The sequence below is a fragment of the Erpetoichthys calabaricus genome, chromosome 7 (assembly GCF_900747795.2).
Source record: "Erpetoichthys calabaricus chromosome 7, fErpCal1.3, whole genome shotgun sequence".
Taxonomy (NCBI): Eukaryota; Metazoa; Chordata; class Cladistia; order Polypteriformes; family Polypteridae; genus Erpetoichthys; species Erpetoichthys calabaricus.
Genome location: NC_041400.2, coordinates 54,759,026 through 54,783,060, shown reverse-complemented (window position 1 = coordinate 54,783,060; position 24,035 = coordinate 54,759,026). Strand labels below are relative to the sequence as shown.

The window sequence follows — 24,035 nt, the reverse complement described above, 5'->3', positions numbered from 1 at the left end:
ATGACTTACTATTGGTTTTTTCTGTTAGTCATGGATTGCTCATAACTCACATGATGTTTAAGCACATGTTTGCTTATAAGTGTACCTTCATAAAAAGATAATATTTATCACCTTATTTGTTCTGTCATCTGATATAAAGCTGTATGTTATGGTCACTCTAGAAAAGACTCATTCAGAGCTGTTAATTGATCAGCACATGTTGCTTAGCTGGCTCAAATGGTCAGTCCTGGGAGACCCAACTACAGTACATGTTTTGGCAAAGATTAGGCAATGCCTAGATCTGATCATGATGACTTCAACTCTCAGTTCCAGAAGAGCCTCTACTACATATTGGGAGAGGCTGAAATCTCTCTTTATGACCTTAGTGTAGGCAGTGGCAAAGAACTGTAACCAAAAGCTTTTCAGTGTCTGTCTTGGCATCAAGCCTTAAAAAAGATACAGAGTTTTCATGCTAAATGAAAGAAAGTGAAGTTTTTGTCTTTGTTTTGGAGCTGGGATGGTACTGAATATGCAGTTTATACAGACTTCTCATCTCTTTAAACCAAATATGGTAGCATTGTGATTAAAATGTGTTTTTTATTAGATTGTACACCACCAAACAAAATTTAGGTTAATTTAAAACCTCCGGAATTCTCAATGTTTGTATTTATAATGAGAATACTATGGCAAATTCAGTTTGTGGCTTTAAAATGAGTTTTTAAGTAATTCTTATAATTATGTAGGCTATTTTAATCATCCACTCACTTGTAAGTGGAACTCATGCAGTTTGGATCCCATTTATGAGGCATACTGAATGTCTTAAAAGTGAAAGAGGGATTTAGTACTTTGTAATATCTGGGTTTTCTGTGGGATTAGACATCTGGACTAAAGTAATTCAATTACTGTGAATTTCTGGTAAGAAAGGTCTCAGAAGCATAATCTTTTATACTATCTACTCTGTTCACATTATTGCATACATATACAGTGTCCAGAAAAAGTATTCACCCTTTGGACACTTTCACATTTTATTGATATACAATATTGAATCATAGAAAAATATTTTGGAAATTTTGACACTGATAAAAAAACAAAGATCAAAGATCAGATCTCTTCAAAGTGACCTAAAGTAATGACAAATATAAACGGCAAAATAATAGATTGCATAAGTATTTACTCAGTATTTAGTAACTTCTTCTTTGTCAGCTATGATAGCCTTGAGTCTTTTTGGATGGGTCCGCCAGCTTGTATGAAGATTGTGAGTCTTTTTCAAGTGCAGCCACAAATTCTCACTTGAATTGAGATCTGTACCTGTATTTATCAAGTGTCTCAGTGTTTGACTAGTATAAGAATTTTTCCTACCTCAGAGTAGAACATGAGAAGTATTTATTTCTACTGTCAGCAAGGAGTAGAAGTCCACATTTGAGAATAAATGATGTCTTGGTTTTATGGCACCCCATGCTACAAAATAGTGCTCATGATGATACTTGGATTTTTTTTGATATTAACACTAAGGCTTCATTACAAAAATAATAATAGTAATATTCAATGTAGTGGAAGAAGAAGGAAAACATAACAAGGTAGGATATTGTGCTAAGCTGCATGTAATTCTAGCCACTTCTCGACACCGTCAAGAATAATACAGTAACAAACACCAAGATGGAAAGACTGAGATGCACATACTGATTGAGAGTTAAGCCTGATAACGGGCATGTTTAATGAACAATGAATGATCCACAACAGTATTTTGGAAGAATTACCTTCCTGCTGTTATGGCTATGGGAAATGGCTTGTTATCTAACAGTTACTTAGACTATCCACAGCTATTCCTGCACTGTTACTGACAGTGCATTCACTCTTCCAGTTTTCCTGATCATCTTCGAGAGTTGCGTGCTGTGTCTTTTTCTGTGATCCCACCTTATCTTCAACGAGGCTCAATTTATCCAAATCCCCTGGAGCATTCACCTATAAAAAGTAACATGAATATTACAGGGGTCCATGGAATGCAGAATTCAGTAGGCCTGTGGGACATTTCACACATCCAGCCCTGCTTATCACCTGGGTAATATGTTAGCTATGCAGTACAGTTTGCATCCATGACCACCTACCTGTCTGATGATACCATATTATCGCTTATGATTCACATATGTATGCTGACCCACACTTGAGGCAATGATTTTAACTTGTGTGCTGATTTGCATGAATGCAGCATTGCTTTAACATTCTCATACATGGAGTCGTAGGGAAATGTATACATTTTTATATTACCTCTTGCCCTGTAAAGGCTTTTAAATCTCGGTGCAAAATTCAAGAAATGGTTTGTGGAAATATACCCAAATCATTGCTATTTCAAAGCTACATTTTCTCTGTGGCCCACAAGCTATATCAACTCTTTTATTTTAGCTAACAGTGCATGGATCAATTGATAATGTGCAAGGTTTGTTGCAAATATTATTACTGTATATCTATGGCAAATTGATATCTTTTTATGAGCTAATTGTTGTCCAATGTTTGTAAATCGTTCCGCCTTTCCCAAGATGTATATGCTGATCTCTGCCTAAACGTCATCTTCTGGCAATCCTTGAGAGTTTAGACAGCTCATGATAAATTATAATTCCTGGTAAAGTTAAGAGTAATTTCCTAAATTAGAACAAACAAGATCTTCCACATGTAGGTGCATTTGTACTACAATCAGTTGAACCCCGTGCCTAGAGACAGGCAATCTCCATTTAACTAATTTTGTGAATTTTGAAAGCAATTGGCTTAACACCTATGTGAATATCTAAGCAATCAGTTATTTTGTTTTTTTATTTGTAATTAATTTAGAGCACTTTGCAAAGATTTGCTTTCACTTTGACACTAAAGTGTCTTTTTCGTTGATCAGCATTAAAAAAGATAAATTAAATCCACTGTGATTCAATGTTACATACAGTAACAATAACATGTGAAAACATCCAAGGGGTGAATACTTTTTTAAAGACATTGCATATCATGGAGACATGAACGTTTGGCTCTAAGACTTAATCTAAATGATACCCTGTAAATCATAAAACATTTTAAATTTTATATTTCATTTGATCAATTTTGATGATTGTTTATAGGGGAAGCATTACTTCTACAAAATGTCTGGATTCAAATCATCTTAATTCTTAATTATATTTTGAAAATGCAGCATTACTAAACAAATTTCATAGAATATTAAAAAGTACAATGCAAAAAAAAAGGTTATTGGAACCTGCTCTCTTACATAAAAATGTGCACAGAATTTTACTTGACAATATTTATGAAGTCATATGGCACATTTAATTTTGCTTTTTTGAGAACTTTCAGTTCTGATTGTTTTGTTGAATCTCTGTGAGAAAATGAAAACACAGTTTCTTACAAATAGCAAGTCTGACCTTAAAGATCTTAAGCTTTTGATCTGTCTCTTTCTTCTCACACAGTAGGCAACACTTAATCCAATTTGGATAGCATTTAGTGACTTCTAAATTGGAGCAAGGCAGCCATTCTCAAGGAAATGAATTTTTCTTCCAACTGTTATTCCCCTGAGAAATTTCTGTTACTAGACTTTTTATAATGTGAAATACACCATTTTTGTACTCATGTTATTATAGCATTAACACCTGATCTTAAAACAACTTTGCATAGTATAATAATTTTTAAACACCGGGCCATATCAGGTAACAAATTAGTAACTGTGAATCCTATCTGGCAAAGTATTAATAAAATATTCCATATAATACTTTTTACACGTTTCCTGTAGAATGTGTGTATTGTTTTCCTACAAGTTCACTTTTACATAAAAGAAACATTATATCTACATTACGACAAGGCAGGATGATCTCACATAACTCTCTATCTCAAAGCAGAACTGCACAAATCCTTTCTTTGTCAAGAAGTAATGTCTTTATTAGACAATTCCATCCCATATAACCCATTTATTGTCCTTGTAAATCGGAGTCTGTACTTTCTATTCCTTACACCAACTCTCCTGACTCCAAATTCGCACAACATCTTCTTATAAACCCCCAGTCTTGGAGTACTTCTAGCAAACAAAGAGCATAACTTGGAAGCATTTTGGGTCAAAGAGAGCTTCTTAGGGACCCTGAGGCCCAGAGTTCCCTGACAGGTCCACGCACATGAACCACCAAACCTATATAGATCAAGCTGGAGAAGGGTACAGCCACCCTGCAGCTCTGGGAACACATTGTCATTGTCTGTGGTCCTCCCCTAATTCTGGCTCAGCTTGAATAGATCAAAACACTCTTCCTCCATTACAATATGTGATGCATATCTGTGTTTTATATATGTAGTAGTTGTAGAAAATTCAAAGTGTATCCTAGTTAATAAAGCCCGGAACTGTTAACAACAAAGCTGTCACTCCAGACCCCAAAACATCCTAAACAAGTCACTTCCCATGAGAGTCCATCAGTTAAGGAAAACTTGAAGCAACTAAACTATGCACCTTTGATTTTTTTTTTCTTCTGGTAAATATTTCAGAGAAATAAATAGATTATAAGTTAGTTGGGGCAATTTGAAAAACATAAACAATTAAAAAATAGAGTTTTTCAGATTGGACATCATCATCAAAGAAACTCCTCAGTGATCCATTCTTGGACCCTTATTTGTTCCGATTTATAATAGTAATGGTAATTTTGATATATTGTGTAAACTTGTGAATTCACAGAATTGGAAAACCAAAATTAAAGAGGCAACAAGATTAGACAATTTTAAATTTGGTCAGAACATAATATTGCGTCAACTTGTGCAATATACTTCATACATGTAAAAAGAACATTGACTGATTGTTCTAATGCTGGAAATGATTTAGGGATTATGTTGCAGCATTCCCATCTTCACAGCAAATATCAGAATTAAGAAGTAAGAAAATGTAGACATGACATAACATTCTGGTGCTTTCAGAGACTTGGTTATCTGGTATGAAAGTTAGAGCATTTTTTAATTTCTAGCCATTTTATTGAAGAGTTTTGTTATCACAATTTTGTTTATTACATATATTTGTAACAGTAAGAGATATAAAAAATACAGTGATAATAGAATGTAATCACATGTACCAGTAGTCACCATAAAATATGTTTTTAATACCATTTTACAATATACTGTAATATGGTGAAAGTTCTTTTATAAACAGCTGATTCCAACTCGAGTGATGAAAAGATTCATGTCTTATTATTTATTTATTATGGATGTGAAGGCTAAATGTAGCTCATATATCTTAAACATGAAATATCTTAAAGAAGTGCCTAGTGGAGATTTAAAATCTGTGCTGAAATACTGAATCATTGTAATCTTTAGATAATGCAGCAGTGAGGGTGTTCTTAGTGTAACAGAAATTCTGAGTAGACATTTAATTACAAGTGCCACCAAGCCATCTTTCATATTTTTCTACATAAGTTCAATTACTTTGCACTTCTACTTTTATGGACCTGTACATCATGTGATTTACTGTTTCGATTCCAAGGAGCAGGAAAAGTGACCTGCATGTCACAGAAGATGCCGTGTAACTGCAGAGACAAGCCAAGGATTGCTTTCTCAATTTTGGGATCAACTGGAAATTCATAGGTTTACACATTACATAACACATTAATTTTCTTATTTTCTTGTTTTAAAAAATTTGTAGTCAGTACTTTAATTTGCATAATATTCTTGTTTGTTGGGGTTCAAAGGAGAGATGACTTACTTTGGTCCTGTGTATCTGTCTTAATACAGGAATGCCCCCTGTCTTCTTATTATCTGAGCTCCTTTTTGCCCTATCCATCACTCTTGTCACTGGGGACACAGAACTGATGTTCTTTGGAGAAACAACATTTGTAGTGGAGGAAAGCAGCACATCCGTGGTTCGCCTAATCATCATAAGGACTGGGGATCCTGTAACAATCGATGCTCTGGTTCTGGTAAGTGTTTTAAATTTCACTACTAAATCTTTCTTTCTTTCTTTCTTTCTTTCTTTCTTTCTTTCTTTCTTTCTTTCTTTCTTTCTTTCTTTCTTTCTTTCTTTCTTTCTTTCTTTCTTTCTTTCTTTCTTTCTAGAGAAGGGAAAGAAACTGAATACCAGCTCTTTATATTCTAACCAAATATTATAAGTGGAACATATTAAACACACTTTTGATCAATATTAATTTTCTTACTGGGCTCTCTGATCATTTTACATCTTTTGGTGAAAGTACTGCAGTTCAGTACTTCTCCCTCTGCATGAATGCCTTTGTAGATTTCAAACTGTGTTTTGGGTCATTATCTTGTTGGAACATCCAACCCCTGTGTAACTTCAACTTTGTGACTGATGCTTGAACATTATCGTGAAGAATTTGTTGATATTGGGTTGAATTCATCCGACCCTCGACTTTAACAAGGGTCCCAGTCCCTGAACTAGCCACACAGCCCAACAGCATGATGGAACCTCCATCAAATTTGACAGTAGGTAGCAGGTGTTTTTCTTGGAATGCGGTGTTCTTCTTCCGCCACGCAAAGCACTTTTTGTTATGACCAAATAACAACTTTTTTGTCTCATCAGTCCAAAGCACTTTGTTCCAAAATGAATCTGACTTGTCTAAATGAGCATTTACATACAACAAGCGACTGTTTGTGGCGTGAGTGCAGAAAGGGCTTCTCTCTCATCACCCTGCCATACAGATATTCTTTGTGCAAATTGCGCTGAATTGTAGAACGATGTACAGATACACCATCTGCAGCAAGATGTTCCTGCAGGTCTTTGGAGGTGATCTGTGGGTTGTCTGTAACCATTCTCACAATCCTGTGGATATGCCGCTCCTGTATTTTTCTTGGCCTGCCAGACCTGGGTTTAACAGCAACTGTGCCTGTGGCCTTCCATTTCCTGATTACATTCCTTACAGTTGAAACTGACAGTTTAAACCTCTGAGATACAGTATATATAGACAGAGGTTGTAGTCATGTGCATGAATGTAGCTTATGATGGACTGGTATTATGTCCTTATGTCCATTGTTGCTGGCCCCATGTCCATTAACTGGATTATGATAGTTTGATACATAGATAAGTATGCCTGAACTTCAATTTAAATTAATCAAAACTGAATATTTGAATAGGATCAACCTAGTTTATATGAATTTACATAAAAGTATAAGGGTGGCACGGTGGCGCAGTGGGTAGCACTGCTGCCTCGCAGTTAGGAGACCCGGGTTCGCTTCCTGGGTCCTCCCTGCGTGGAGTTTGCATGTTAGCCCTGTGTCTGCGTGGGTTTCCTCCGGGTATTCCGGTTTCCTCCCACAGTCCAAAGATGTGCAGGTTAGGTGCATTGGCGATTCTAAATTGTCCCTAGTGTTTGCTTGGTGTGTGTGTGCGCACCCTGCGGTGGGCTGGCGCCCTGCCCAGGGTTTGTTTCCTGCCTTGCGCCCTGTGTTGGCTGGGATTGGCTCCAGCAGACCCCCGTGACCCTGTGTTTGGATTCAGCGGGTTGGAAAATGGATGGATGGATGGATGTATGTACAGTGTGGAGTGGAGGGTGCTTAGTGCACGTTATTATCATAAAATAAAAAAGTCTTGGACTTTTACCTGGTGTCTGGCGTGGTACCTGAAGGTGCAAGAGGTCGATAACAGCCTCTACTGCTACACTGGTCAGAGATAACCAGTTCTTGCAGGTGGAGTCTCTGGCCTAAGAAGCATGCTTATAGTCAGAATATTTTTTTTCCTTGGCATGATCCTGTTTATCAGTGCATCGCAAAATTACTTGTACAGGAATCACTTTAAGCTTGTTTTAAGCTACGTCACGTGCATTTGACGAAGCAGATAATGAATCCATTCAGGACTCATTCATTCAGATACTATTGGTGCTTTTGCTCTGCCCTTTTTGTTTTGTCTCTGAACAAGTTTTTCCATCCTTTCTGTGTCCTTTTCTTGTCTGACAAGGATTATACTCTTACCTACATTACTGCAGTTTTCAACATGGTGTTACAACCTTCAGTGATTCATTCTTAATGAATGCTACTGAATGCAAACTTTAAAAGAGGCCTCCCCAGTGCTTTATTGTTGTTGATGCACATCCTTTTAAACTAATTCTGGGTTTTAACAAATATTTCAACAGTGGAATGGATGAAAGAGTATGTAGGTGTGGTATTTGCTTGCATATATTCTGAAAAGGATCTAAAACAGACATATTAACCTAACATTCAGTCACAATACCGTGCCTGTAAATGAAAAAATGGTGAAGAAAGAGAAGATAAAACATTTTCATGCTGTGGGACTGGTGAACACAACACAATGTTTATTTATTTATTTATTTATTTTTTAGAGAAAGGCACAACTAAACTACACAAAATATAAACCAACAAAGCTTTTGTCTGTTACCATTGTCTCCACAACTAGACATTCACTCCAGCTAAGTTCTTTAAAACACTGTTGCATCTTTTTGAAATATTGTTTGCCGATGTATAATTTAACTTTTATGAACTCACTCTCTTAAAACACTTCACACATGTTATATTTATATTATGAGGATCATAACTGTCCTATAATCTATGTATCCTAAATTCTTTTTATGAACATTTCAATACCTATCATTGATATCTATCATTTTTATTCTTTTGCTTTATTAATTATTGGATTTCTTAATTTTCTATTTTCATAATTAAAGTTGGTCATTATTTTAACATATAAGCTTCCTTTTTTGATGTTGTTATAAAATTGAATATTGACATTACATTCTCTGTTAAATTAAGGAATGGGCCAGGGTCCTCAAGTTTGAGCCTGTAAAGGCTGCATTGGCTACATGTTTTTTTTTTCTAGCCTCATTTCTTAATTATTTGCTGATAATGGAACTTGTTATTTAATTATATAGCTTCTTAGTGGTTTCATTCTGCAGTGTTGGGTCTTTTTTTATATTGTAGGTTTTCTTTATTGAGAACTTCATCCAAATCATTTATGGATTGGAGGAAATGAGTGATTTTAGTGCTTCATGTCTTTCTCTGCCAGTTTTTTCCTGAATATCTTACTAGAACAGATACTTTATAATGAACATGCCAAGGCATTAATGATATTATGTTAGTTGGTGGACTCCTGGTACCCTTGTTATTTGCAGTTCTTTTATAACTGAACATGGTTTAAGAACAAAAGGAGCAATTAAGGTGTTTGATGAGTAAGTTAGCTAAAATTCATCAGAAAAATGTTGGTTGAGCAATTGTGGCTTTTAAGTAAGAAATAGTGGTGAAAAAGGGTGGTACAGTGGTAGGCCTGCTACCTCACAAACTACCTACATGTAGTTTGCTTGTTTTCTGTGTCTGTGTGGGCTTCCTCCCACAGTCCATAGACATACATGTTAGATAAATTGGCATTGCTAATTTGGCCCTAGTGTGTGTGTGTTCAGCACATGATGAACTGGTACCATGTACAGTATAGGGACAGATCGTGCCTTGTGCCTGATGCTTACTGGAACAGGCTCCCACAACCTTGACCTGGATAAAAGTCCAAAAAAAAAAATGATTGGATAAGTTGAAAAAAAAAGCCTGCTGCCATGCGGCCTTCCAGGATAAACTTTAGGAACCCTGGAGTAGGGCCTTTAGCATGCGTGATTAGAAAATAATATTTTCAGCTTCAAAACTGTTACTTTATTGGTACACATTTTGTAAGTGTTTTCTGTTGGGTGTAATAAAGACAGGGTTTAACATATAGGGGTGCAAAAATAAAATAGACTAATTAGATGTTATTACTGCCAATCATCTATAATTAAATTTTTAACTAATTAGTCTTTCTAATTATACCGTAGAAGAGCTCGCAGATTTTAAACATATCATGGATACATCTGTTGGAAGTAATCAGGCACTATTGTTCTCCTTGCCTTAATCAGATCAGTAGTTTTCAGAGTTGCTAGAAACTTGTCTGACAATAGATACATTGACATTTTCACCAGTTCTTCTTCCAATATACAAGGGACATTCAAAAAGTTTCCACACTTTTTTTAAACTCCATTTATTAAGAATTTCAAAAACAAATTACATTACTTTTCTAGATAGTCACCTTCGTTTGTGATGCAATTTTCCCAGCATTGTACCAACTTTTTAATGCCCAATTACTACTCCTCCCACCTTCACTGTTCCCAATGAAAATTTAAAAGTGCAGAAGCTTTTTGAATGTCCTTTGTCTTTAGTTGTAGAGTTAATAAATGTGACTATATTTCACCCATACATCCATCCATCTTCTTAAACCGCTTAACCAGGGTTGGTTTGTAGGATAGCTGGAGCCTATCAAAGCAAGCATAGGGCACAATTTAGGAACAACACCTGGACAAGGCACCAGTGTGACTAAATTTATCAAACAATATAATGTATGCATTATATTATTTTCTATCTCAAAATAAAAATAAATACATACATACATACACTAAACATATACACACTGTACATACAACTACCACTAATCCATTTATGATCAGCAGGTTAATTTAGAACTATGTCAGTTTAATTACTCTCAAGAGCTATATGCATAATTTTTGTTGTTTTCGAAAAAATAAGCTTAGAATTTTGTAACACAATACTACAGTGATAAGAAAGTGAATTAATTCAACAATGAATTGATTTAAAATGATCAATTAAACTAACAGAGTGTATTTAGCAAACAGAAACCCAGAATAATAGAGGACTGGAATAATTTAATTAGATCTTTTTCACAGCTTCCCATATGTTTTGTCTTGGCCAGTACAATAAAACTAAAGCAATATGGTCAACCAAAAGCAGCTAAGCTTTCTTGCCACCCACACTGACTCCCCACAAAAAAGGATGTATTTATCTTTTTCCACCAGCTGATGCATAATTGAAAAGATCCTGTCATCTGTGGAAATGGAATTGCAGTGAGATGCTAAGTTTTGGTTAGACCTTCCTTCATAGTTTTGGGAGCTCTTCCAATGCAGAATAACATACAGATGTTTTTGTTTTAGTTAAACTATTAACAACAATGGGTGACCAGATGTTTGTTTTTCTAACTATGAAGCAGGCTTCTGTGGTCAGATCTGGAGCAAAGAATCACTGCAAACACATATGGAAACAGAAGCTGTAGGCTACACACTGAAACATTTGGTAGAAATTGCCCAGGCCTATGTTTTTTAGAATTTAAATTGCAATGTGACTGACTTTGATTAACAGATAAATTCCGGCTGTCTCTATTCCGGGACTGACAGCTGTAGTGAGATGGCCTGTCTTTTCTCTAAGTATGAGATTCAAAGACAGGCTACCACACTAAAGATGCTGCTGTCTTTGGGTTGGTTACATTGGTAACATCTGGAGCATTTAGTGGGTTCTATATCTCCCTTTGCTAGCAATAAATTACACATCAGTTAGGGGTTTTAATGCACTGAATTTGAAGGCATATGGCCCTATTATTCTTTTCTTTTTCTTCTATTAGCTGTATCACATAAAATGATGTGAATATATAGTAAAAATGTCAGCTTTAGTAAGCAAGTGAAGAATGTAAAAGGACTCAAAAGCCCATTTTTCTGTCTGTGTAGCAGTTTTTTTTATTGACAAAATCAATAATATTTTTTAAAGGTATGCAGAAATTTTTGCAAACTCTTTAAAGTCAACCAATAGTTCTAACTTTTATCCTATGGTTAGGGTGTCCTAGTAGTGCAATGGTGAGTGTCGTCATCTCACTGCTCTAGAAACTGAGGGAATCCTCCATTTAGAGTTGCATCATCTTCTCCTTGAATGCATGAATTATTTGTCTGGGAAATCCAACATCTAAAAAAGTACTGGTTAGATTAACCAGCATAGTAGAGGCAAGTGTTGAAATGTGTTATAACTGTGTCCTACAATGGATTAACACACTTTTCTGGGTTGGTTCCTACGTTAGTCCCAGTACTACTAGGATAAAGTCCATCACTTCCAAAACCTAAAATTGGAATAAACGGATCTTGGAAATAGATGGACTGATGAATAGCAGGTCTAAATCTATTCACAGTTTCAGCTCTGCCACATCTTTACAAAAATATATTTGTGTTTTCCAGTTAATTTGTTAACAAAAATAAGAAAGGATTACTGCATCATTTAACAACATCACAATCAGTCTATACACATAACAAATTACCCAAACAGATGTTTTTTATAAAAACAGGTACATGGCATTAAAATGGATGTATGTCAATGGATGTACCGTACCAGTAATTTCTAAGCCATTAAAGATGTTGGTTGTGTACACATGACTTTTGTTTTTTATTTTGGCTGTTTGCTTTTGCAAACTATGGTGAAGTTCTTTCTTGCGTGTCCAACCAACTTGTAACATGTATAACTTCATTTTATTTTAATAGATAGCACAGATCAGCATACCTAATGTACATCTTACTTTTGTTTCTATGCTTCCTCTTTCTGTACATGTGTCAATACTACTACTACAAAAACAGTATAGTTTATGGTATGAACAGATTTTTTTGAGCAGAGGTTAGTGGAGAAATGTATTCTCCCAAATACTTTACCTGGTAAATTACCCGTCTACTCATATCTTGTGATGTTGTATTTAACTAGTTTCAGATGCCTTTATGTGCAGTCTTTATTCAAGTACCTCTCAAGTGCAATGGAAAAACCTAATTACTGCCCTTTTTTTCAAAACTGAATTTTTTTTAGTTTTTGGAGTTACTAGGTCTTTGCTGTTGTTATAATATAGTGGTGATGGCCAAATATGTCTTCATTCCGGTCATAGCATGATGGAAGAAGCTAATATGTACACAGTATTGTGCATACTGCAAGTAAAAAACCTAGCAACTCCATTGGCCAATGAGGAAAGACTGCCTACCAATGAAAACATCAGATTATGATCATGTGGTTTAAATGCTGCGACCGTGTGATTTAAATGGCAGGTGTTGTTGATTCATGAAAAAAATAATTTTGTGTACATGAAGCTCAGGAAAAACGAAATCTACAGATCGTTAATTATAGGAGCGACATCATTTTCTCAATTTGCTGAAAACTTGAAAGATGTGAGATACTAGGTTTTTTTCACAGTTGGCGAGACCTGTGTGTGAACCGCTAACCTTAAAGATGATTAGTTGAAGGTAAATGACTGCTTAGGAATGACAATTTTGATGTTGTTCCGGAAAAACAGAAACCAACAAAATCAGATCCACCTCCTAAAGGGAGATTAATGTTTTATAAAGACAACATTATACAGTATTTATATACAGTATTAAAGATTGGCTGCTTGACGATTGTCCTTTTTTTGAAACATTACAATAGAACATGCGATTCAGCCCAACAAAGCTTAAGCAATCGCCCTCACCTAATTTCTCCAAAATAACACCAAGTTCAAGTTTTGAATGTCCCTAAAGTCCACCTGTCTGCCTCAACTACATGGTAATTTATTCCATCTGTCCATGCTTCTCTATGTAAAGAAAAACTTTCTAACATTTGTGAGAAATTTATCCTGAGCAAGTTTCCACCTCTGTCCCTGTGTTCTTGTGGAGCTTATTTTAAAAAGTACCAGTCTTGATCCACTGTGCTAATTCTTTTCAGAATTTTAAACAGTTCAAACTTGTCACTTCTTAATCTCCATTTGCTTATAATACTACTTCATAAATCTCTGGACTGTTTCTAGCACTGCTTTATCTTTTTTGTAATGTGGATACCAAAGCTGCATGCACTACTCCTGAAGAAGCCTCACCAGTGTGTTATAAAGCTTAAGCATTACCTCCTTTGACTTGTACTCCACACATTGTGCTGTATAACCTAACATTCTGTTAGCCATCTTAATGGCTTCTGAACACTGTCTTGATGTTAATAGTGACAAGTCCACTGTGACTCCTAGGTTCTAGAAAAAAGGTTGCCATACTTTACTTGGGCTCAGAGTCAGTCTTTCTCTTCTGTACAACACATTTAATATGATAGATAGACAGAACTTTATTTTTTCCCCACGGGAAAATTTGGCTTTTTATATAAGCTATTTAAATGATCCAAACTAAAATAAAATAAATACATCAAATATCAATCCATTGTCTTAAACTTTCTACACAAAATTGAGTCATTAATAGCCAGAACCTATGCTGGTAGCATAGGGAACGAGCAAAGATATAACACTAGATGGAATAACAGTTGATCCCAGAGTATATAGCCACACTTAAATCACACCTTACAACAGTAGGAATTTGATGATGAACCTAACTGAACGCCTTTGGATTGTGAGAGGAGAACAGAGTTCTAAGAAACTCAATTAAAAAAGGGAGAACATGTAAACTCTATCTAGTGAGTATCTTAGGCAACAGTATCTACAGCATAATCAAGATGAAATCATAACAAACAGTTATAAAACTAAAACATAGATCAGATGGGCAAGGATAAGTTCATGTATTTCTTTTGGGTATGTTTAGCTTTGTTACTAAGCATATTAAACCAAGTACAAAATATTTTAAATTACAGACCTTGTATGTTTCTTCTTCACCTTTCTATGTTCTTCTTTTGTGATGTCCCTGTTATTATTATTGTAAAGCAATTTGAGTTACTTTTGAGTATTAAAATGTTATTATTATTGGAGACTACTACACATTTCATCTTGTCTTCTTCGTTCTAATTTTCAATTAGAATTCCCAAATATTTCACTGCAGTGCCCACTGACACAAGTCCAGCAAACGTATAAAGAGAGAAAACCTACTTAGATTCAGAAGGTGGTGAAAAATAATACAGGAAAAGAAGATTAACCCAACTACATGTGTAAACTGCCACTTCCATCCACACACACTCTCTTTCTTCATTGTGTTTCTGGAGTTTGGTTCTTCAACTATAAAATCTCAAAACTCACGATTGAGTTGACTTCCTGCAAAATACTGTAAGTTATACATTCATTATTACAATTGCATTTATCACTCTCTTTCTCCCTCTCTCTCTCCCTATTACAGCTTGAAGAAAAAAATACAGGGGACTTTGAAGCGGTTTCCTATGTTGCTCGTCTGGATGCTTCAGAAACCAATAAAACTATTTTTATTGCAGTCAGAGATGATGATATTCCAGAAGCCGATGAGACTTTCAGTTTTTCTTTAATTTTGCCGGTAAGGTGTTATAGTTTTTCTCTTTGGCTATTTTAGTATTTTTTTTCAACACAAGGGCGATGAAATTAAATATTTGTGAATTAATATGCAGAAGAACCTTAAAGAATGCTGAGTCAATGTGGTGAAATGTCATACATTAAAGCATAGTTAATGGGAAAGTGTAAACTCAATTTGACAGAGGTCTAATACCTTAATAATTTTATTTATTCCTGTTTTTTTTAAACCATTTGTAAGATATTAACAAAGAAAATAACAGAAGAACTACCACAACAATACCATAAAGAGATAGTAAATCTCTCTATCAAAGAATTGGGTTTTGTTAACTTTCAGCCTATATCCTATTTTCTGGTCAGTGTTCCTTCCATCAGTTTTTGCCTCTCAAGTCTAAGTTGACATTTCTATCAATACACCTGCCTGTGTCCCATTGAATTAGTCATGTCTCAGAGTCAGCATTTAAAACAAAATGACTAATTCATCTTCATTGTTTTATAGCTAGGCAACCCCAGCTTCATCTTAACCATCTTCAACATTACCATTTAAATGCATGGAATACGCCTTATGGTCTCCATCTTCTTCCAAGACAGTGTTTCTTTCTGGGTAGACTACAATTTGGACCCATATACATATCCAGTTTAATTGAGATTTAGTTGTATCAGACTATGTTGAATAGTCTGAAAGTTCATAAGTAATACATTGAATGGGTGATTTTCTTAAAGAAGTCTTAAAGGGGTGCAAAGTTTCTGTCTCAAATGAAAAAAAAACAAAACAAAAAACTGTAATTTCCATTTTCATTGAGTAATCTTAGTAGGAGAACCTATACCATCAACCCCCTCTCCTCCTAGCTCTGCACTAGAGATGGCATACCAACACTATGGCAACTATTCCATTGTAAAACTAAGCTTTTGTTAATGTTAACCACATACCCTGTTTCAGCAGCAGGTATTGTGAACTTAGGAAAGGGGTACAGAGATTCACAGATAGATTAAAATTCAAATATATTTTTTCATGAAGGATCAGGGACAAATAATGATCTATTTGCACAAACTTTGTAAATTTGTTTCTGGCAAGAGTCCCAAGTGAAGAAACTTCTAGATTAGAATGGTAACATTGGGTGACATACCCTCTCGTGGTACAGTAACGTTTACATTTTGACATGGTTTAAGTCATACCAGAATTTAACCTTTTCATTTGTCCTGTCATCGACTGAGGGAACACATTGGTCACAGAGGAGATGTTGGGGCACAAAACGGGCCACTCCTTTTAATCAGTTGCTCGATGGAGTGTAGAATAATAACAAAATTTAAAATAATAATGCAAAGTTATCAGCCAGGTTCAAGGCTCTGTAGAGTGGTCAATACTTGGGTGGGAGCTTTGCTGTGTGGTCTGCACTCTCCAGAATGAGACAAGCCGTTTCACGAGTGCATTGGCTTTATAGTGAAGGGGCCGGAAGGGGAGGAGTCAGTTGCCTTCAGTGGGCAGTTTCCCAAAAAAAAAAACCAAGATGACGCTGTCAGTAACAGCCCCCCCTCGTGTCCCGGAGTGGTAGTGCTTTTTTTTTTATCTTTATTTCGCCTTATACACTTTCTTGTATTAGGAATTTGTTAGTTTTCGCATACCCCTTGGGGTCAGAGTGCAGGGTCGGCCATTGTGCAGTGCCCCTGGAGCAATTACAGGTTAAGGGTCTTGCTCAAGGGCCCAGCAGAGTAGGATCTCTTTTGGCAGTGACAGGGATTCGAACCGGCAGCCTTCTGGATACCAGCACAGATCCTCAGCCTCCTATGAGCCCAGAAGGCCGGAAGCTTAAATGCACATGTGTGATGCCCCCTAATGAGGGCATTCATTCTACAATGATTAATTAGAAAAATGCCATGCAGGATTCTCCCTAACAATAGCTGCCAGGAAGCTGTGGATTTATTGTATGCACTGAATGTGTTTATTATGTCTCATAAACGAATCCAAAAGATCTTATTCTGTGGGGGCACAGTATTGTACAATAGGCACAGAGGTTACAATTTTTAGAGGAAACATGCCAAAGGACTCTAAAAATGATGAAGGGAATGTGTAAGATTAATGCCAGCTGTTACTTTAAATAAGCTCTTCAACAAGGACACAGGGGACACAGATTAAAGCGGTTTATGAGGAAACTTTAGACCAATGTTTAAGAACATTTTTTCAGAGAACTGTCAACACTTACTTCAAGTTAAAAGCAAAACCTTGAGAGCTTCAAAGCTAGAATTGATACTGTATGATTCAGAACATATAAACTAAGTGAGAATTGATATGCCATGTTAGGATAAGAAAATCACTAATACACCAAATAATTTGTCATTTTTATATTCCCATATTATATTTTTCCTAAATTATTGTTGATAATCGCTAAACCTCCAACATCTCACTGAAAGCATGTTTTTGGTCTTAGGTACATTTTTTCTATGCATTTGTTTTGAATATCCTTAAAACTTTATTTTCAGTGAAAGTGAACATATGTGTGCTTTTGACAAAGATGTGAATATTTTTGTTGTTTAATTTTTAGTGCATCGCACTACCATTTTAAAATCCAAGCATTTAATTGGCGAGTTGCAAGGGCGCACTGCACCATTACTAACGAATTGAATACCTGTCAAGAGGTACAATGCATCATGTCACGAAGGCTGCACTTTAAAACTCAGGGTAACTCTTCAGTTCTTCATCTGAAATTATATATTTAAACCTTAAACAGTGTTATTATTGAATTTATAGTGTTAGGTATACTGGCTAGTGACTTGTAGCGTCCCAGTACTCGTTTCAGTTTATAGGCTTTGTTTTGGTTCTGATGGCATTCTTGTAGTTTTGGTAATTCCTGTTTTGACATCACTTTAGGCTTAGCCCACTGATTTTTGTTTTTGACATCAATTCTAGAAAAGTACATTACAAAGATGTTGGCTTTGAGTATTTGTGAATGTCATAACAATTATTAGAAACAAATTTATGTAACTTGTTGAAAGTTATCACATTTGGAAAGATATTGTACCTTGTAAGATAAACAAATACAGTTGTGTAGTGCACTACAATGGTTAGCGGGCATTTATTGGTGCTCAGAAATCTAATTCTATTAAATTAGTTGCTGTATTTTACCTAAAAGACAGACAGGCACCCAGTATACCATAAATTAATACAATGATACTTGTTAGGCTGTTTTCTTAGTACAACAGAACTCTAGGTAATAGAGGACTATAAATTAGACTCAGTCATATTAAATTAGACTTAGTCATGTCACCAATTTTTATTATAGTTGCAATCTCCAAAGAACTGTGTGTACTGTATTTTCTGTTGTTGAGCAACCTCTCACCCTAAAATAAAAGTGTAGTTTGAATGCACATCTCTGACTGTTACAACGACAAACAAGGTTGAGAAAACATGGGAAATAAACAGGGCCAACCCAGAGCAAAGACAAAACCGTCAATTGTCAACCTGGTCATCTGCCACACAAATTGAGTTTACTTAGTCAGATGGGAATTTACAATAGGGATGGATCATGTTTTTTTTCCAGATAAACTTTACACATGATCTTAAAACAATACAGTTTAATGTCTTTATTGTGACATTCTAGGGTCAAGGCAGTGAAACTCTGTCTGGAAATTCTTTTTTTTTCTTCCAGTAATGTCTGACTTGCTTCTCATTTTAGATATTGATACAATATGACACTAATTGAATTGTGCTAATAAATTATATAACAACAATTACAAAACCATTGACATTTTATGAAAGTGACTGTAAAGAAATGGCTTGTCTCATTTGAATGGTTCCTTGTAAATAATTTATTTGCTCACAATGGGAATATTCAGTGAATACTGAAAGGATAGATGCAGTTTTACATGCACCGGAGATTCGTACGTTGTACAGCCCTAGCTCTTCTCCCTAGAGCCAAAGCAGGGACAGTCCAGTAATGTTAAAAGCAGCCCATTTCACTTCTTCACAAAGCTGCTGGCTCAGACCACTTTGTCACTGGCTTAAGCACTGCAACTGTAAGCTTGCTGACTGCCACCTCTCATACCTTTCCCTGTTAGTACGTGCTTGAACATCATGTTTAGTCCAGTACAACTGTTACTTAATTTTGTAAAAACATTTTAAATCCAAACAGCTAAAATACATGTTTAAAAACATTAGATAGACGAACAACATTGTGAATACTGTTTTGTCATTTGCATGATGACACAAGTAGTAAACAGATGGGATACACCAACACCTGCACTACAATTCCCACAGTGAATATATTTCACAACAAGAATCAAAAAACTTTTCTTCTTTTCTTTTCCCCTTTTCTTTTTTCTTGGCCTTCTTCTTTTTGTATCCATTTAAAGTTAAACAATTCACCACTATGTGTCTCAATTCCCTAGTGCTGACACAAGTTCTAGATTAATTTTTGGATTCAGGGAAACATTTCTTTCCCAAATATCTGTTGTTCTAGTTATATTCAAAAAGTAAAATGTATAATTTTTAAAATATATGTTATTTAATTGCAATGAATCACAACAAAACATTTTCCAGCACTCTGAGGGGCTAGAGCATATTTAGCATCCGGGATATAGGAGTCAGGTTTAAGGCCCACAAATCCCAGACCAGTTTAGAATCAGCACTAAACCTAACATAGAAGTCTTTGTGATCTGGGAAGAATGCATCATTTAGATATGGGAAGAAGCTACAAACTCTGTACAGCCTTGACCAGGATGCCAAATCCATAATGCCACAGTAATAGACACTACACCATCACAAAACTTTGCAGAGCAGAGTCTTGTTACTTTAACAATTCTATTATATTTCCATTTTCTAGTGTAGTACAATTCACATCCTGCTACAGCATATTAGACTTTGCATGTAAAGAATGTCAGTCAGTCAGTCAGTCATTTTCCAACCTGCTATATCCTAACACAGGTTCACGGGGGTCTGCTGGAGCCAGTCCCAGCCAGCACAGGGCGCAAGGCAGGAACAAATCCCCGGGCAGGGCGCCAGCCCACCACAGATGTAAAGAATGTGTTCCTTGCTATAAGTGGTGTTTCTGCATTAAGGGCCAGTGTTGTGTAAAAAGTAATGAGCTTCCCTCAGTAATTTATTGTGTTATTGTTTACTAGCCACCATACCTGTCAAGGACAGGTAATACAGTAATTTAAAAAAGTTTTTGCTATCTCTTGCCCTTTGTGTGCCTTTAGCACCTCTCCACTGTATTTGCGTTAGTGAACATCTCTTAACCGGTGCTTCCTCTCTCAAGTGCGTTCCTGTAAAACCTGCTGCTTGTCATTATTTTTGAAGCACCTTTCTCACCTCCTGTCTGGTTATATACTTGACATCTTTGAGAGCAACTCTCTCAGCAAGGAGAGACCAAGGACATTTTTCCCAACCAAACATACCCCATGACCTCCTCCTGGTCACAAAGCAGCCCCATGCCCAGTTTAGTGGCGATCGGACCCCCGGTGCAGATTTGTATGGAGGACAAACAAACATACATAGACTCTGCTTTATATATTAGATGATGATATCCGAGGGTGCTACAATGACCTGATGTCAATTGAGTCAGTTCAGGCAGCAGCCTCCCATTGTGTGACTCACTTTTTTGTGACTTGAAACAAGCATGAACTTGCATGTTTCCTTAGTCTTTAACAAGAGATAGACAGATGTTATTATTTAGGTAAGTTATAGTCTTTAGGTTTGAGAAGTCTGCACTCATATAGGAAAATGCTTGTGTGGGCCACTCAGAATTTTCATGCCAGAAAACGTACTAGTTGATGTCCCTGTGGCAAATGTCATGTGAGAACATTTCTCAACAATCTCACTTCTGTTCTGTGCACCTTTCTTTGTCTCTTATTTATACACTTTATATGACTTTATATTATCTGGCAATTCACCTGATTATGTTTTGAATCTGTTTACATAATTACTATTCTTTTTCAACCTTGAAACCCAAGTCCAGAAACCAGCTAGCTTGGGTCCACCACCTTTTGGAGAAGCGAAAAAAGTAATCTCACTGCTTTGATGCCAAACAAAAAATGACTGAAAATAATCTGTAATCTGTTTGTACTGCAATTATTTGTGAGGCAGTAAATGTCAGGAAAAGATGCAGTGAGTTTGCCATTGTTTTGCCATTTGGGGTGTATTTTCTAGTTGGAAAAACTGACTAATACCCCATAATATCTCATACATTTAATTAGTGGTCTGAAATTGATGTAACTATTCAGATGCCTAGTCTTGATGATAATTTAAAGCAATGTAAAAAAGCTGAGTATTGAGGTTATTTTTTAAAAAGAAAATTAGCCTGATTGGGAACCAAAGAGAAATAAAACATAGAAGGTATGTTGATTTGTCTGAATACTTGTGTGATTTTAGTACTTTATTTCAAATTAACAGGTATATTCTTTTGCTAAATACGTCTTTTGTGATTATGATCTAAGCCTGAATCTTGACTTCACCTACTTAATAATCTCATCCTTTGCTGTTGTTTGCTTCATTTTACACTTCCTTTTTGCTATCTTCAATGCATGCTTAGAGATAATAAAGAAAGCAGAATCGAAAAGCACACAAGTGTATTTTGCATTTGGACCGTCTAGTATGATCGATCTATTCTGGTCTCGACGTATATACATGTTTGAAAACATTCTGGTGTGCAAATACAGTTCTGTTAGAATTGACTGCACATGAGGAAAAATACATCATGCTAACAACAAAAGGTTGACAGATGAGTAAAATACAATAATGAATGGAAAGCTGTTTCACAGACATGTTTGCTATTCAGGCGCTCCTTTGCCCTGATACATTTCTTTTCAAAGCCCAAGAATATGCAGCTCTCATTCTGAAAGCATTCCATGTGAGAAAACCTCAGTTTGCTCTAACCTTTGACCATGCCAGCTTTGAAACTGTATTCAGATTTCCAAAATTAAATTCCTTGAAGAATGAAAGAAAGGGAGGCTTCATTTTGGAATGGGAGACAAGCTGGAAACTTACTTTCGTTTCCTACGGTAACATTAACAGGTTGTCAGAGGTTGATTAATGGCCACCATCGTTCTTTTGAAGGGTGCCCTTGTCTGATATGAGAGGGTTAAAAACCAACTAAGAAACTCAAAACAAATAATGAGAGAAATAGTCTGTGGTTTATCGGAAAACCTACTGCCATGGATTAAAATGTCAAATACAATAATTAAAAGGCTGCACTAAAATAAATTTGAGAGTCATAGGACATCATTTTTTATTCTAATCCAACGAAAGCTGTGGTATAGTTGCCATTTTTCTGCCATTTGTAGTATCTTTTGTTGGCTGTGGAAGCACAGACTAATTGCTCATTGTATTATTATATGGTTGCTTATTCTGTTTGAGTCCCCCAATCAGAAACATTTGCCAGCTTTACATGTGGGCAGGCAGCCCATTAAAAGCAATTTTGGTGGTTTGAATAAAGAAGAGCAATTTCTGTTCTCTACATTTTTAAGTGCATTTAAAGGAAGTAAAAGAAGTCTTTGATGAACAAAGATATGCAAACAGAACAAAAGCTTGAATCATTAAGTCGGCTTACATTGTATAATAATCAGCAGCCACCATGGGAGGCACTGTTCATAATAAGATTATTTTACTGTGCAAAAATACATTATTACAGTGATTACCAGGCTAACAGCATAAACTACAATATTTAAAATTCAGGATAACTTCAATAAAGTGTGAGAAAGTGAACAACTCAACAACAGTAAAAAAAGAACTGCATAGTACTTCTGAAATTAAAATATCATTCAGTTCCTGCTTACTAAAAACATAACCAACCAACCAACAGACATAGGATTATCACTTGCAGGCTCTTAATATATTTTTATGTAAATAAAATATTGTTCTATATAAAGCACAAATTATACAAGCCTGCAGGAATTTTAATAAAAACAAAACCCCCCCTGCTAATGGTTTACAGGTGTTGCAGATATTTTTATCACTTTAGTTTAGATATTTGATTATGGTCTAATCTAATGTAAATCAGAGCTTAGTGCAAAAAAGTGTTTAATACATTATAAACTGCTCAAAAAAATTAAATGAACACTTTGAAAACACATCAGATCTCAATGGGAAAAAAAACCTGCTGAATATCTATACTGCTATGGACTGGATAATGTGTTAGGAACGAAAGGATGCCACATCATTTGAAATGAAAATTATCAACCTACAGAGGGCTGAATTCAAAGATACCCCAAAAATCAAAGCAAAAAAATGATGCGGCAGGCTAGTCCATTTTGCCAAAATTTAATTGCAGCAACTCAAAATCGTACTCACTAGTTTGTATGGCTCCCACATGCTTGTATGCATGCCTGACATGGCATGCTCCTAACGAAACGATGGATGGTGTCCTGGGGGATCTCCTCCCAGATCTGTACCAGGGCATCAATGAGCTCCTGGACAGTCTAAGGTGCAAACTGGAGGTGTCGGATCGACCGAAACATAATGTACCAGAGGTGTTCTATTGGATTTAGGTCAGGCGAACGTGGGTGCCAGTCAGTGGTATCAATTCCTTCATCCTCCAGGAACTGCCTTCATACTCTCGCCACATGAGGCCAGGCATTGTCGTGCAGCAGGAGGAAGCCAGGACCCAGTGCACCAGCATAGGGTCTGACAATGTGTCCAAGGATTTCATCCCAATACCTAATGGTAGTCAAGGTGCTGTTGTCTAGCCTGGGTCTGTGCATCCCTCCATGGATAGGTCTGTGTGTCCCTCCATAAATATGTCTCCCCAGACCATCACTGACCTACCTCCAAACTGGCCATGCTGAACGATGTTATAGGCAGCATAACGTTCTCCATGGCTTCTCCAGACCTTTTCTGACACATGTGCTCAGGGTGAACCTGCTCGCATCTGTGAAAAGCACAGGGCGCCAGTGATAGACCTGCCAATTTTGGTATTCTATGGCAAATGCTAATCGAGCTCCACGATGCCGGGCAATGAGCACAGGGCCCACTAGAGGACGTCGGGCCCTCAGGCCACCCTCATGAAGTCTGCTTCTGATTGTTTTATCAGAGACATTCACACCAGTGGCCTGCTGAAGGTCATTT

The 24,035-nt window shown here is 36.2% G+C and overlaps 1 protein-coding gene across 1 annotated transcript in view; it reads left to right on the top strand.

Moving 5' to 3' along the window:
* adgrv1 (adhesion G protein-coupled receptor V1) overlaps positions 1–24,035 on the top strand; it is a 697,787-nt gene that overhangs the window by 47,892 nt on the left and 625,860 nt on the right. The window contains exons 2-3 of the mRNA XM_051930189.1: positions 5,707–5,891; positions 14,838–14,987. Of these exons, the coding sequence (XP_051786149.1) occupies positions 5,707–5,891; positions 14,838–14,987 (335 nt within the window). The remainder of the gene's footprint in view (positions 1–5,706; positions 5,892–14,837; positions 14,988–24,035) is intronic.